The 15,359-nt window shown below is 38.3% G+C and overlaps 1 protein-coding gene across 1 annotated transcript in view; it reads right to left on the bottom strand.

Annotated features, from left to right (window-relative positions):
* Positions 1-342: 342 nt before the first annotated feature.
* The window catches only part of p3h2 (prolyl 3-hydroxylase 2), a 75,219-nt gene continuing 60,202 nt past the window's right edge, over positions 343-15,359 (bottom strand). Inside the window, exons 4-15 of the mRNA XM_042516497.2 lie at positions 13,762-13,893; positions 11,643-11,770; positions 7,922-8,011; positions 6,913-6,953; positions 6,549-6,640; positions 6,284-6,411; positions 5,367-5,462; positions 4,982-5,132; positions 4,381-4,498; positions 4,167-4,242; positions 2,911-3,051; positions 343-2,210 (exon numbers count right to left, since the gene is read on the bottom strand). Of these exons, the coding sequence (XP_042372431.1) occupies positions 2,118-2,210; positions 2,911-3,051; positions 4,167-4,242; positions 4,381-4,498; positions 4,982-5,132; positions 5,367-5,462; positions 6,284-6,411; positions 6,549-6,640; positions 6,913-6,953; positions 7,922-8,011; positions 11,643-11,770; positions 13,762-13,893 (1,286 nt within the window). The 3' untranslated portion in view covers positions 343-2,117. The remainder of the gene's footprint in view (positions 2,211-2,910; positions 3,052-4,166; positions 4,243-4,380; positions 4,499-4,981; positions 5,133-5,366; positions 5,463-6,283; positions 6,412-6,548; positions 6,641-6,912; positions 6,954-7,921; positions 8,012-11,642; positions 11,771-13,761; positions 13,894-15,359) is intronic.

Raw genomic sequence — 15,359 nt, 5'->3', positions numbered from 1 at the left:
AAGTTTTTAGGCTATTTATCTCATGTCAGTCATTTTTATTACAGCAAAATGTATTTAGTGGACTGAAAAGGCAACCAATTTTATTATTGAAGTAGGCTAAAAAAAAGTTGAATTTGTATTTGCATTAATAATTTAGAATTTAAAAAATCAATACTTAGCACTGGTGTAACAATATTGCCACACAAAAATATCGTGATACTATGCTGTGTCAATATTTTCCCTGACCCCAAGTAATTTATGAGTTTCTTTGGTAATGTATTCTAATTTGATACAAAAGAATGGAAATTGTTTAATTTCAAGGTTTGAAAAAAATAAACAAAAATACACCATTAAATACAGATGTTGAATTTTATATTTTTAATTTATAGGCATGTCCACATACATTTTTTTTTTTGTGTGTGTGCTACAGCATTTCAGAATTAAATATCAGTGAAACAAAAGTGGCCAACCTCACAAAACGACAGGATTAAGTTTCTGGTTAGCAGTTTAAACCTATGTAGGAATTAAAAAAAAAAAAGCTCTTTGTTTGTTGCTTTCCATTGGATTTACAGTGCACGACTCTGCCTATCATCTGAATCAACAACACAGATATAAAGACATAAAAGATAGTTACACATTATTTATTCCTTGAAACAGGAATGAATGAAGTCTTTTATGAAAAAAGTTCCTCATATTTAATGCCGACAGTTACGAAAGCAGCTGTCTATTATTATAAAACACATAAATAAAAGTAAAACATAAACACCATGTCCCTATGTCAGTGGACATGTAAACCAATATATTCTGCTCTGTGTGCCCAGAGAAAAGGGAGTGATTCATCAAACCAACAACAACAGGAAAAGTGGACAAAGTAGGAGACAGAGGACATTCTCAGTTTCAGACTTGACACACGGAGTGACAGAGTGCATGATCATTAAATATTCAGCATATTAGAACATATCTCTTTCTTAAACTCTTTGTAATGTGAAAATCAGGTACCGAAATTAGAAAAACAGTGCACTGTCTACATGGAAAACAGTTATTACTGGCACTGAGAAAAAAAAACATTACTGACTGACATAATGTTAGTAAAAGCATATATAACAGTACCATTTGTAAATTATTTTTAACAAATGACCACTGAAATAGGTATATTTCAGGATAGGAAATAGGTATCTGTTAAAATATCTGCACATAGTGTTTGAATAAGACCCATTAAATATGTTGTCCAGAACAGGAAAAAAAAAAAAAGTCAACTGCCGTTCTTCTCTTTGGCTTCTTCACAGTTCAGTGAGATTACAGATCAATTTTACGTAAAACAGTCTACTTTACCAGGTACAACAAAACAAAGTGAATTGGATTGTGTCTCTCTACTAGAATCTGTCACTGGAGGGAAAGACAAAGAACAAAAGATAAACTCAAGTACTCGTGTGTAAGGAAACATGGAAAAAATACAATTGACAACACAAAAATGACAATATTATTAATCTTGCACTTCAAACAGTACAAAAATAGAAAAGTTCTGATCCAAAGGTCGATTCAATAAATAGTTTAAAATATAGGAGGATTTAAAGGAACAGTGTGTAAGATTTAGGGGTATTTAGTGGCATTTAGTGATGACTACAGATTACAGCCAGCTGAAATTTCTCCTGGTTAAAATTCCTTTAGCGTTCATTGTTCAAGAGGTTTTTACCAGGGGACAAAATTATCAGCAGAGGTGTCTTTCTCTCCAAACCAAATAGGCCAAATGTATTAAAACCACTAAAGCCATTGGATGAAGCAATTTCATGCTAAAAATCAGTGTTTTTCCCAAACTGTTTGGCATGTTGTGGATGTGTGCTCACCTTTATTCTCTGATAACCTAAGATCCAGGCATTTAGGAGGTTTTAACCAGGAGCCAAACTGTCTGCAGGGGTCTCTTCCTCTCCAAAACAAACGGACCTAGTGATTTAAACTGGTAAAAACAATGAATACTGCTCTTTCTAACGTAACAAAAACACGACAATTCTCACTGTCAGGTGATTATAAACTAAAGAAAATATACTTTTTATATTATATTGTATATCTGCCAATATATCACCCTAAATCCTACACACTGGACCTTTAATAGAAGGGGACGGGGTTGGGTGAAGCTGCTCCTACAGTTCATCTTTAGGGTTGATGTTGAGGCCTTGACCCCACACAGCCTGTGTGTCCAGGGCTTGGATCACCTCATCTGCCTGCAGTCTCTCCTAGGACACAAAAAGAAAAAAAAAGTGCATATTCATGTTAGAGAAAAACTTATGTTCAAGTTAACTAAAGCACAGGGATTGTCAAATAATTCATCAGAGGGGATTTCTCATAGAAAATCTACAAGATTTCCTGTGTTGGTCTGTCTTGCCTCCTAAACTGAGTTGGTTTTGTCTTTGGCATCTGGATTACTAGAGTATACTTAACTTGAAAACAATTAGTGAATTTCATGAGCACGTGATTAATACAGGAAAAGTGTGCTATTTTGGAGTGCACTATCAATGTAATTGATATACTTAATATATGTTATAGTGCTACTAAAAACATACTGAAAAACATCTTAGTGTACTTGACTGAACTATTTTTAGACACCAATAAGATGCACTTAAATATATTTATGCACATATTGTATTACTAATTCTTCATGTTTTAAAAATATACTTTAATTCAACTTTGTTTATACTGAAAATATTTTTTAATCACAATTAAGGAGCACTTAAAATACATTAGTCAAATAAACTGTACTTAATTTGTTTTAATACATTTTACTTTCATTATAAATATATTTATTCTATATTCTACTATATCTAGTATAATAGTCATTTAAAATGTATTGAAATATACTTTAAGTGGAGAAAGTAAAACTAAATTGATTATTACCCCTATGGTGGTTACTGTTGTATAACTGAAACATTCGTTTACCAGTTCTCTGAAGAGCGGGTCCAGGGTGAACCACAGAGCGACGGCACATCTCTGCCCGCTGGTGACAGCCTTCACCCCGTGTGGATTCTCCCCTCCTGATGAGAAACCCACCATCCTGCCACACCTGGGCTTCACTGACGCCTGAAGAGGATGGAGAAGGAGCAGGAACAGAGATGAGGAAAAAAAATCACCATTATCTGTTAGTAAGACCAACACTTCACAACTTTATTTTTTTCAGCCTGGTTATTAACGCTTTGAAACCTGGGAAAATTGGCTTGATTTCTTTCAAAAACATGGAGAAAGGGCTATGAGCAACTTAAGAAGAAACAACCAATTTAACAAAATGAGTTGTTTCAAAAAAGTACAAAATATATCTAAAATTTGGAAGAAAATAAAAGACAAAAAAAGAAAAGAAAATGACCTGAAAAAAGTGCTTTAAAGATAATAATTTTGTAAAAAAATAAATAAATAAATAAAATAAATATATAATTCTGGTAATTATAAATATGTTTTTGGACATCTTTCTCTATTTCTTCTATCTTAAAAAAAGTTTTCAAAAGCTACAAATTTCTTGTAATGTGTGGAACAGTTCTTGCCAAGTTGCTCATTGCCCTTTTCCCAAAAAGAAAGCAAACCAATTTGATCAGATTTTGAAGATTTACATACAAGAAAAGTGATATCGATCTAGGTTTCAAAGGGTTAAAGCAGGTATTTGTCCTGATGGAGGCTGCCAGAGTTTAATCCCAAGTAAGCATTACAGCCAACATGTTTAGTTTTTCAACTACAGTGTTTGTGGCCATAGTGAGTCGGATGAGATTACTATGAAATGATTTCTCCCTTCTCATATATACTTTTAAAACTCTTATAAGACCTCCTCTAGAAGAGTTTGTGTGGTTATTTCGGCCAGAGGAGGGGGTCCAAACAAAGAGACTGGCTAAATGTTGGGAGAATCCAAGTGTCTTTCTCCAGCCTTCAAAAGCAGACTAACATGCTGCAGATTTAGAAAGAATTCAGGCTGAAATAAAGTTATATTTTTCGGTTTCTCAACAGTGAGATCAATAACTTAGAGTTTACAATAAACCTTTGTACTAATTCCAGTTGCCTCAAATTTCAATAAGTAACTCATCATCAAGTAACAAATAACCAGCATTTATATAAAGTATGGCTGTCCCTTGTCGGTATCAAACCCATGACATGAGCATGATCACTGCTTTCCTGTGCAATGAAATAACTTTGAAGCGAATCTCACATCTTACCGTGACTGTTTTGGCATCCATTTCTGTGAATATGAACTCCCCCCCTTCAAAATCTCCATTTAGATATAACAGTGCACTGAAAATTAAAAGAAAAAAAGAAAGAAAAAATCAGTAAAGACTAAACATTGAATTAAAAGAGATTATAGTGACAATTATTTGTATTTCACTGTGTAATACAGAGAAGTGAGTTTATGACACAGGAAGGACTACACACCTGTAGTCTCTGTATGTATACGCTGGAGGTTCTTTCCAGCACTCGTTGGCCTCGGGGTCCAGCAGACAGTTGTCAGCATGGATGGGATGGCTTAGGTCATTCCTGTGATCTTGCTGGCCTTTGAATGAACAACCAACAAACAAAAAGTATAAATAAATAAATATCAATAAATCACTCATCTTTTGTGCTTTTCCAGGTTTTTCTTCTTGGGTCTTCTTCTTGAGGTTCTTTATGCTGACCGATCAGATTAGACTGAGCTTTATCGGGAGGGTTGGCTTAAAGGGATAGGCACTAAAACAGAGTATTTCATACAGAGTGTGAATATAGGTTTATTCAGACAGTGTGAGAAATATTAAGTGTTTTTTGAAAACTAAAGCACGTAAACATATTCTTGTAGAAACCCCAAATACAAGTATGAACCTGAAAACAAGCATATGATTGGGCCTTTAAATCTACCGTTACGGTGTTTTCTTTTCTTCATGACTGCCTTGACTGTTATTATCACAGTACTACAACTTAATCTTGTTCTTAAGAGCACCATTTCAAGACAAACTGTATGTGTTTCAGAGTCAAGTGAGAAATGTTTCTGTGTGTGAGCGACCTGTGATGGCTGTCCGGCACACCAAGTGTGTGTAGGAGAAGTGCAGGGTGGAGTTCAGCAGGAAGTAAGACTCCATAACCCGTCTTGCTCGCTCACTGATTTCGTAGAATAGGCGAGCGCTCCTCATCGGCACTCTGCCCTCATAGCCATACTGCAGGGAGGAAACACCAAAAGGAAGACTGTAACATGTAGAGTCAACAAATCAAGATGTGACACATTTTTTGGACGTAGTTTTAGATAAAGCTGCTGACGTGATGACAGCAATCCCCAAGTTTAAAGTTTGACATTAATTCATTTGTCCTCTTTTAATATTTTGCGTGTCCTTCACGATTAATCTTGTAGATGAAGGATGCAATCCTTTGTTTATGTTTAGTAATTAGTGTACCTGCAGGGTTTTGAGTACAGTGGCTCCTTCAAACTTCTCATTGGGAGTGTGCGGAGACATCCTCCCTCGGTAACCGTCTCCTGCCATGGTGACCGCCTGGAAGAAAAGAGAGGACAAAAAGTCTTAATCAAGTTTATTTTTTCTTTTTGTGGACAGCAGTTGATGTTACAGAACATACATCAAGACGGACACAGATTAATTTCCCCTGCTGTTCAGATTTTCCAAAATTTTGGGAAAATGTTGTATAATTTAGGAGAGATAAAATATGGGTTTGAAAGCTCATTCAAATATGTCAAAAGGAAGCTTGAGAAAACATTCAGAATAACACAACATAATAGGGTAATTTATCCAACACCTCCACAAAATCTGTCTGTAAGGGTCTTACATATTTCATCCACTTGGTCCAGAGCCCAATGAACACATTTTTCTTAAGGTGAAGAGAATGTTTTTTTATAACATAAATATAATGTATTGTATCTATTCACTTGTCCTGTGAGGGGTTCAGGAAGTAGCCTGTGCCTTGTGAGGGCTCTTTGCAAGCAGATATCAAAATACTTAAAATATATTTATCAGGACGCTTTGCCTGAAAATCAGCAAGTCGTAAAAAAGTGTGAGAAACTGCAATGGCAGATCAGTATTAAGTATGTTTTTTACTGCTTTGTAAAATTCTGCCCAGAAAGGAGTGATCACTGGACACGCCAATGATTGGCTTCCTGAAATCCACATGGTTTCCAACATTTGGCGTTCCCTCCAGCAAAATGTGCTTTCTACTTTGGTGTGATAAAAAAACCAATAAAACATTTCTACCCAAACTTGCACCACACATGTGCATTTTCATTGGAGTTAACACCCAGAATTAAGTTTTAAAGTTAACATTTTCAAATCTGCATTTTATAAATGTTGTGTAATGTCTTCACATGTGCCAGGTGCCTGAGGTCTGCACACTCCTCCTCAGATATAACATGATCCAGCAGCACTCGCTGGGTCCCGTTCAAGGCTGCCGAGTTCTGCACCAGCTGCACGCTGTCATACACCAAAGGGCCACCTACACAGATCAAAGAACAGTATTAAGGAGTGCAACATGTTATCTCAGCAATGCTGGTCAGAGAAGATTTAGCTGAACACCACTGATTTTCTCTTTAACTCCTGTATCGCCTCATCTCTGGTTGCAGGGAGGTTTACCTTCTTTGAGTTGCTGTGGAGCAGCGACAGAGACGTTCTTCTTCTCTGAGATGGGAACATACTCCATCCAGCCATCTGTACCCGAGGGGATCCTGGAAGAACACGCAATAACGTTTCCAATCTGTCATTAGGGATCAAAATTATTATAACTAACTTTCTATAATTCTCTATGCTTGGCATCTGAGCGACTGTAACAAACCAGAATTTCCCCTCAGGGATCAATAAAGTATTTCTGATTCTGGTTGCTGATTAGACCTGCAAACCCTGATTTTATTGGCCAATTCGGGATGGCAGAAACACACACAATCAAAACCTAATGGTGGTGTACTCTTTGCTAGTTTTACAGATGCAGCGATCTCTTTACCTGTTTGAGTCCTCTCTTCCACCTGTGCTGCTCCAGTAATTCTACAACACATAGAAGGGAAAATCTGTAACCTGCACATTTTTTACTTTTAAAATCTCTGGTGCCAGAAAGTTAATAAACACATAAAGTGAACACCAGACCAGTTGCACTGATTTAAATGATGCTTTATGTGCTGATGCTGCGTTCAGGCATCAGGAAGACGGCAGACAGCAAACTCAATATCATTTTAGTGAATGACAGCAGGGCAGTAAAATTGGGTGAGGCCAGCAGAGAATGACAGCAACATTAATTGTAGATGGCACTGTTGTTGAAAGTTAAAATATGTTAACTTTTTGCCATCCTTCACAACAGAGTTTACAACCAGATGTTGAGTAGCTTCTTTACACAAGGAGGAAACACAGTGAATTATAACCATTACTGGACATTACTAGAAAAATAACAAACACACAAAAAAATAAAAGTTATTCTATTCCATTCTTTGCAAACAATACAGCATTGCCATCACAACATATTGTCATGCATGTTTTGTTTCACTGTTTGTTTTTCCTGTGATATCCAGAATGTGCTGTCTGTCTGCAGTCTACCGTCGGCCTGATTCCATCTGGACACAGTCTAATTAATACCACATGTAATTTTATAAATGCTGTGTGGATAGAAATATGAAATATGACACGCGTCTAAATGACCAGTAGGTGTCGTTGTTGGCTGAGAGGACAGCAGAGGATGGCAGCTGTGCCAGACACCTGTTCCCCTGCTCTGAGTCAGCCAGCAGCAGGCAGCAGGGGCACATAAATGTGTTTACACACCCAGCAGGAGATCTGCTCTGCATCACACAAATGTGGACTGGCTTACAGATAACTGCCTGTTGAATTACACAATCTCTTTTCATTTCTGAGTAAAACTGAGAATTAAAGGGCCAGTAAATTAATACTCATAATCTGTTTTGAGTTTGTAGTTATACATAAGTAATGAACAGGATTTGGGATAATGTTGTATTGTGTTAACTCACCCCTTCTGTAAATTCTGCATCCATGGTTTTGCTGCCGATCAAAAGGAGCTCGAGTTCCTGTTTGTGCCTCCTCATGTACCGTGCAGCTTCCTGCAAACACACAAAACATAGGTTTATGGTGATCAGTTTCCTGAGTCATTAAGGTAAATGTTAACACATGCTTCTGTCCGTGACAGATGTTGGTACGAGGAAAGTAACAACAGAAGCCCAGTGTTTTTAAAGTAAATGTTGCACAGTTGTGCCGATGTTTTAGCTGAGAGAATCATCTTTTAAATCATTACATTGTTTGCATCCTCAAAGTAGAGACAAAAGTTTTAATATTCATCTCTTATGAATTAAAGCTAAGCACCTCAACTTTTCCAAACTCTTACAGTGTATTTTTGTCCTTGATCTTTTGCTTTACTCTCGAAATACCAGGATGAGTTTATCTTTCCCGAAGCTCTCCTCGCCTCAGTGCCAGGACTAATGGAGTGCGATGGCCTCTCTCTTTCTTTGTGTCCTCTCAGAGGGACTGTTTTACTACTTTTTCCTGCCTGGAATAAAAACTTGACTGGAAGCAAAAATGACATAAGCCTTGAGCCGCACAGTAACAACTGGTGCTGTTTTGACTGTGACAGAAAGAGAATGACAGAAAGTGTGTTTGCATCTTCAGGATTTTACAGGATTGACAGGCCATTGCTGGAATATGGTTATATTTAAGAAAAAATGCTCGTATGTATTCATTCCTACATAGACACATTAAATTGAAATTTCTGATTAAGTTTTCTTAAATACTAAGCGGGACATTTTACAGTGGAACATTTAGAGAGTGTCCTCACGCAAAATAATGCCAGAGTCAATTGTACAAGCAGTTTACCGGGATTATAACCTATTTTTACATTTATGCAGTGACCTCTAGAGGCCTCAGTTATTGCGATGGGAGTAAAGCAATGAGGGTTATAAGAGAAGAAGTCATGGTTTCAAATTACGTCACAATATTGGGGTACAACACATGCACAGTGAAACTTGATCTGCAGTTGCCGAAAGGCTCAGTCGCTGGCGCACTATCATAGAACAAATAAGTCTCTAATAAAAGACAATAAACAAATGCTTTCTGTATGCAATGCTCTATTGAATGTTGGCCAACATTAATGTTAGTTTACCTGAAAGTTTTATTGGGCTGAGCGCACCCACGAAGGCTAAAAATAGCTCACCCAAACAACATCTGAGGGGACATTTTCCCTTCTTTTTCTAGCACCATCTGCTGTAACCCTCCAATATCACAGCTAGAGTTACACTGTGCATGTGCCTTAACCACAGACATACAGTCTATGGTCATAACCGAAGCACCCATGGGTCCAAGAGCGTGACTGCCTCTTTCGGCTAGCCTTGGAGCAAAGGAAGAAATAACCAAGCAGTAGCCAAGAAGAACCCAAAAGTCAATGTTGAGTTATTTTAATTTATGTACTTACCTAATATCCTGTTGTCAAGTTATGATGTATGTAAGTATGTTACATAACAACATGTCATTACATACAAATGCAAGTTAGGTCATGTAACATACTTATTTTAACCAAAAACATAATTCTTTTCTAAACCTAACCGCATTTGTAGTGGCACTAATTAAAAAATGCTTCTGTGGCATGTAGAGCTGTCTATTCTCAACCAGGGGCCTGAGGCTCAAGAAAAATAGAGAATAGTTTATTCTCTTTGTCTAATTCTCCATAGAAGTGAGGCCAGTGTTAACAAGAGTGATGAGAGGGACATCCTCCGAGTTATCTCTTCAACTGCCATTGACCTCTAAAGAATTCTGGTCTTAATTATATCTAACAACCACAATCTTTTAAGACGGAGGTTTCTGAAATGAAATCTTATTAAATGGGGGTCAGTGACCTAAAGTGTATGAATTCTGGGGTCCTTGACATGAAAAAGGTTGAGAACCAATGTAACAGTGGGTTGGAGGGCACAATTTGTCATACGTATTGTATCTTTAGCATTTTTGTACTTTGTTTTCTAATTCTAGTTGTTTATAGTGCATGTGACAGGAATAGTACAGTTAATTTGAGTGTAAATATGCTCTAACAGAGCATTGGGGGAGTGAGGCCATCATAATGAGTATTATGAAATTTGAGCATCCAGTAGCATTTTTCTTGCAGTGGTTTTTTAAAAAAAAGAGAAGCCCTCGCTTCCAGCACCCTTAATACAAACAGCCCCAAAATTGTTCCAAAAACTTCAGTGGGCACTCTGACATGACTTTTCCTCCTCCTCCACCGTTCCTAAAAGGCAGGACTCTTTGGCAGCGAGGCAGGTCGGGCCTGGCACCGAGATCTATGGCTCTGTAAATGAGCTCCCTGCGGCCGGAGGGAGAGAGGACACAGAGAGGAGAGGCGATCTGTGGGCCAACGACTGTGCTGAAAACTGACAGGACTGGAAAGAGTTGAGGGCTAGAAAAATGTAAGCTATGAGTAGAAAAACATAAGCATGAGCTGCAACACGTCGGCCTCTCTTTATCTCACACACACACATACACAATGTCAGCCACACACACTCACACATTCACACAGTCCTGCTGGGAGCCTTGCTCACTATAATGAGTACCAGGCTTTCTAGGAAAAAGGGGTTGTGTCACTGAGACTTAAACAAGGCGCTGCTTGACTTTTCAAAGCAGCCGATCAGAGTTTTAGGAAGAACAAATTCTTGATGCTGAAGTAGCTGATGGGTAGCCAGACTTAACAAATTCGATTTTCCTCTTGTGAGCAGACATTCAGCCTTTAATCATTCAGAGTTTTATAAACACCAGGGGGCAAGGAAATAATAAAGAGTACGCCCAGAGGGAGAAATATGTTGTCGTAAACACATTGACGTAGCAGAATTAGATTAGTACTTCCAGCTGGATGAAGAACATATACAAGCAAAAAGCAAACTTTGAGAGGCGAGAGCTGCCAAGCAGCGAGTAGCAAGTTCATCCAAGAAATACAGCAAACGGCCTGCTGCCTCCTGTCTCCTCCTTTCCCCTCAAATCCACGCTTTTCCTCTCAATCTCTTTCCATACGATCCAGAAGAATGTTATTGAACTTACTGGAGACTACACCATCCTTAATGATGTTTAAAGTTCTAACTTTCCCACCAGCTACACTTAGATCTTGTAGTTGTGGTCCCTAAAATCTGAAGCAGCTTTCCATATCACGTCTGCAGAAAAGTTAAATATTTAAAGTTTAGTCTAATTGTTTTAATCTGGAAATCTTTCATTTCAAACCAACTTTTAATATGTCTCACTTACATTTGTTCTTTTCAAATTCCTTCTAATAATTTCCGAGTGAGTTTGAAATTTGCCTTTGAGGTCTTCTACCATTCCTTAAGTGCGCCTTTCAGTCTAGCAGGAAGAATAAGTTTGCATGTCTCCATGGCATTTTTTTAAACCAGTTTTTTTTAAGAACTTAATTGTGTCTAGATAAGAATTTGCCTCGTTGCTGTGGTGAACTCATGGCTCATGGGGTTCGTTTGCTGGCCATCTTAAATTGATGAACTATATAAATACATTTTAGCCAGTCTCAGTCTAAGTTTCAGCCAGTCATTGCTGTTGATCCATTTATTCTTTCTTTCACACAATGATCCATTCATCCTTCAAAACAACCTCATGATAAGACTGCTCTCCTCAGTTAATCAAGTTCAGTTACCCTTCTATCTCTTTGCCTCCAAACCATCTATCCCTCCCCAACCCACGATAACAGTAGTTCCTGACCTCTCTTGGCTTGCCATCATGTCCCAGCACCTCTCTGTAGTAATCCACGTTTTCCGTCATGAACTCCTCTCCCTCATGGAATAACAGGTAGGTCAGAGCGCACTGCAGCGCCTCTTCCAGCCTGTGCACTGCAGAGAGAAACAGAGAAGTTAAAGTCATTTTCTTTGTGGTTTACATATGAACACAATTAAAGTTAACCTGTGGAGTTTTTGACCTATACAGTAGCAACACTATGGAGCTGTTTATTTATAGTTGCTGAGCTATCTACTGGATGGATTGCTTGACCAGCGTGTGCATGTGAAATGTGGAAATGTATCTGTAACGGCCGACATTCTCAAACCATTACTACATTGGAGCAAAAGCTGCACTCTGGTTGACATAGTGGAAAAAGTGCACACAAGCACAAGTGCGCACACACACACATACACACACACACACACACACACACACACACACACACACACACACACACACACACACACACACACACACACACACGGGTGATTCTGATGATTTTATCACTTGCGACAGCGAGGAAGCGAGGCAAACATACAGCAGGACCGCCTTGTACTGTTTTCTTGCTTTGAACACACTTTCACATCTTTCAATCACAGATCCAAAAACACACGCAAACTCATCTGTGACCACACACACACCTTCTGCTCTGCACTGCTGCTGCTAAGTGCACACACAAACACATTCTTTACTGGCTTGTAAAGGTGGAGGGTTAACCAAAGACTTCCTGTCTTGGCTGAAGCGAAGGCAGCGTTTCTGCTGCTGTCAGCTGAGGGTTCCCTGGTCAATAAGAGTCTGGAGAATTGAGCTCAGTCAAACAGAAAAACGTCATTGAGAATTTATTTAGGAAACTTAAGCAGCTAAAGCACAATCTGAGGCTGCTGAGTGATGGCAAACGTCCACCTCTAAAGAGTGTAAAACACAGCAGGTGGCAGTGCTGCTGGGTGTTTTAGCACTCAGATTACTGACTTGTGGCAACTAACTGCCACAGACTTCCAACTTTAACAGAAACAATGCCAGCACTTAAAAAAAAGAAGTAAAAATTGGGCTGCATTCAAATAAATAAAAATGACTGTAAATGTGTAAATCATACAATTTAAATCTCTCCTGGAAAAGGAGGATTCCCGGTAAATATGAAATCAATCGTTCTATACAGAGAGGAAGAATACAAATACAGTAGTGAATGGGTATTGCTGAAAAATGCTTGCAATCTTATTAATATTGTAAAAGGGGTTTGATAGTGGGAAAAAGGTAAATATAACTTTAAATGTAACTTTAAAAACAAAAGTGGATTAAAGAAAGACAGTCAATTCACACGGGCTGTTAGCCCTTTCCACCTTTCCACCAGTAGAACAACTCACTGAGAGACTTTTTCTAAACTCAGGTAACAAAAGCTTTTCAAGTTTCGATTTACAAACAGACAAAAACACAGACTCACGCTGCACACACCCATCAACGGCTGCTGAAACTCAAAGCCTGCTCTCGGTGTGTTTGCACAGACCCAATGATCCACTTTGCTTTATTAGAGCCACATGCTTATGGGTCATTAAGTATAATCTGGTGATCTCACAACCACTCAGCACACTGTCTTTCCCAACTACGCTTTGTTGTTGTGCCAACACCCTTGTCTAGAGGAGTTTTTCACTACTTCAACAACAACAGAAGTCTTGGCCAATCTACTCACACACAAAACACACACACACACTCACAGACACACAAAGAAACAAACACCTGAGAGCCTGACATCAGACTGGATATGCACACAAAAAAGTTGCCCAGACAGACATACACCACATAATGTCATTAAAACTTGTGAAACAATGTGAAACTCTAAACAGGGTGCGGCCGACTGCTGATTGACTCGACCTGCTTGCAGTTATGTGTGGTCACCACAAGTTCTTATATGTACATGCATGTGACTTACAGGTATTATTCATAATTTTTGTTCATAATTACAGCAAACAGAATCAGATGGACGTCCTGTTAGGTAACATTTTTGTTCCCTATGCTGTGCAGTGTAGAAAAGACAGTCTATTAAAAAAAAAGTGGTTATGAATTAAATCTGTAATTCCACTGAAAGGTCTGAAGAAGTTGAACAATTTACCTTGGAAGTAGGCAAACTGAAGGTAGTCGTAGTGCAGAGGCAGGTAGTTCTCCATGGGGGAGAGGCGGCCTGGCCGGGTGGCGAGGTCACGAACACACTCGTGTTCACAGTGCAGCACCTGAGTGTAGTGATCTGCAAAAAAGGAGTCTCAGATCAGATTTCAGATTATCAGATGGACTTTGAAATAGTAAGGCGCTCCTTCATTGTGGCATTTGAATTATTTATTGTCGATGAGTTTTCCCTTAGGTGCTGGATACCGGTGTTCTCATCACCTATATAACTTATACGAAGACATTAAACATCAGTCTGGTAATCCCAGAATAGTCACTTATTTACACAGCCTTAAAAACCTGCCAATTCAATCCCCAGAATGCATAGGTAAAGTGTAGGTTACAATAGCCTGAATGCTGTTTAGACACTTTTTATCTGTGCTTGCAATACGGTCAAAAATTCAGAATATTGTCTAATTAGAACATTAACATTCATCATCATTTTTCCCCCCAATAAATGTTTTTTTTGGGGGGAGTTTTACCTTAGTCACTGTGAGGGTCCACGGACCAACGGATGCCATATGCTGTAAAGCCCTCTGAGGCAAATTTTGATTTGTGATAATGGGCTTTATAAATGAAATTGAATTGAACTGAATTAATGCCATGGTAGCTACAGCCATTATTTTTACAGTCTATGTTGTTAATATAAAACTGTATGCCTCCATGCACCAGTCAAGTTGCATTTAACAATTTCCATCTACATCTGTGAAAACATGGACACTTCACACACACTTTCCCCCCAGCAGGACAGAAAATCTATGAAATCAGCACAGATTTTTGGGTGGACATCAAAGTTTAGTGTCAACAATTCAGTATCTGACCAAATGTCTCCCCTTCTGTTCCTGACTCATGAAGCTGAGTAATGGCAAGAAAAGTGTTTTTGCAGAACATTATGACATAAAATAACAGAACTTCATCATTATCTCCTATTAGATATTAGTGTGAAATTTGAGTGTATAAATTCTTGAGTTATGGTCAAAAACAGGTTTTATGAGGTCATCATTACCTTGACCTTTGACCACCAAATTTTAATTAGTTCATTGCTGAATCCAAATGGATTTGTGCCAAATTTGAAGAAATTCCCTCAAGGTATTCTAAGGACATCACTTTCACAAAAATGGGCCGGACCGCCGGATACCCCAAAAATGTAATGCCTCTGGCCTCGGCTGTTGCTGGACTGGAGGCATAAAAAATAACAAATTAAAAAGTGGTTCACATTTGCACCTCACTTCTTTGAAACTGCATTTGTACATGTCTGAAAATAATTAGTGTTTTATAATCAAAGGTCTTAAAAGTTTTACAACAGTTCAAGATATGGTCTCTTTCATTTAATAACTGCATAATTGCATATATTGTATTTTATAATGAAAACAATAGTTTGAGCAGTTCAACATAGTTCAAACCTTATCTGATTTTCATAAAACCAGAACAGTGGCCACCAGCTCCCAGTACATAGTGTTTACACCACAGTTACAGTTTGCTATATGTCTAACACCACTGGACCTATTGAGTCAGTTAAAAGAGTCTGTGTGGTCTGTTGCAAATTTA

The sequence above is a fragment of the Plectropomus leopardus genome, chromosome 5 (genome assembly GCF_026936395.1).
Source record: "Plectropomus leopardus strain MGB_pleo_1.0 chromosome 5, ASM2693639v1, whole genome shotgun sequence".
Classification (NCBI taxonomy): Eukaryota; Metazoa; Chordata; class Actinopteri; order Perciformes; family Serranidae; genus Plectropomus; species Plectropomus leopardus.
This window is presented reverse-complemented; position numbering and strand designations above follow the sequence as displayed.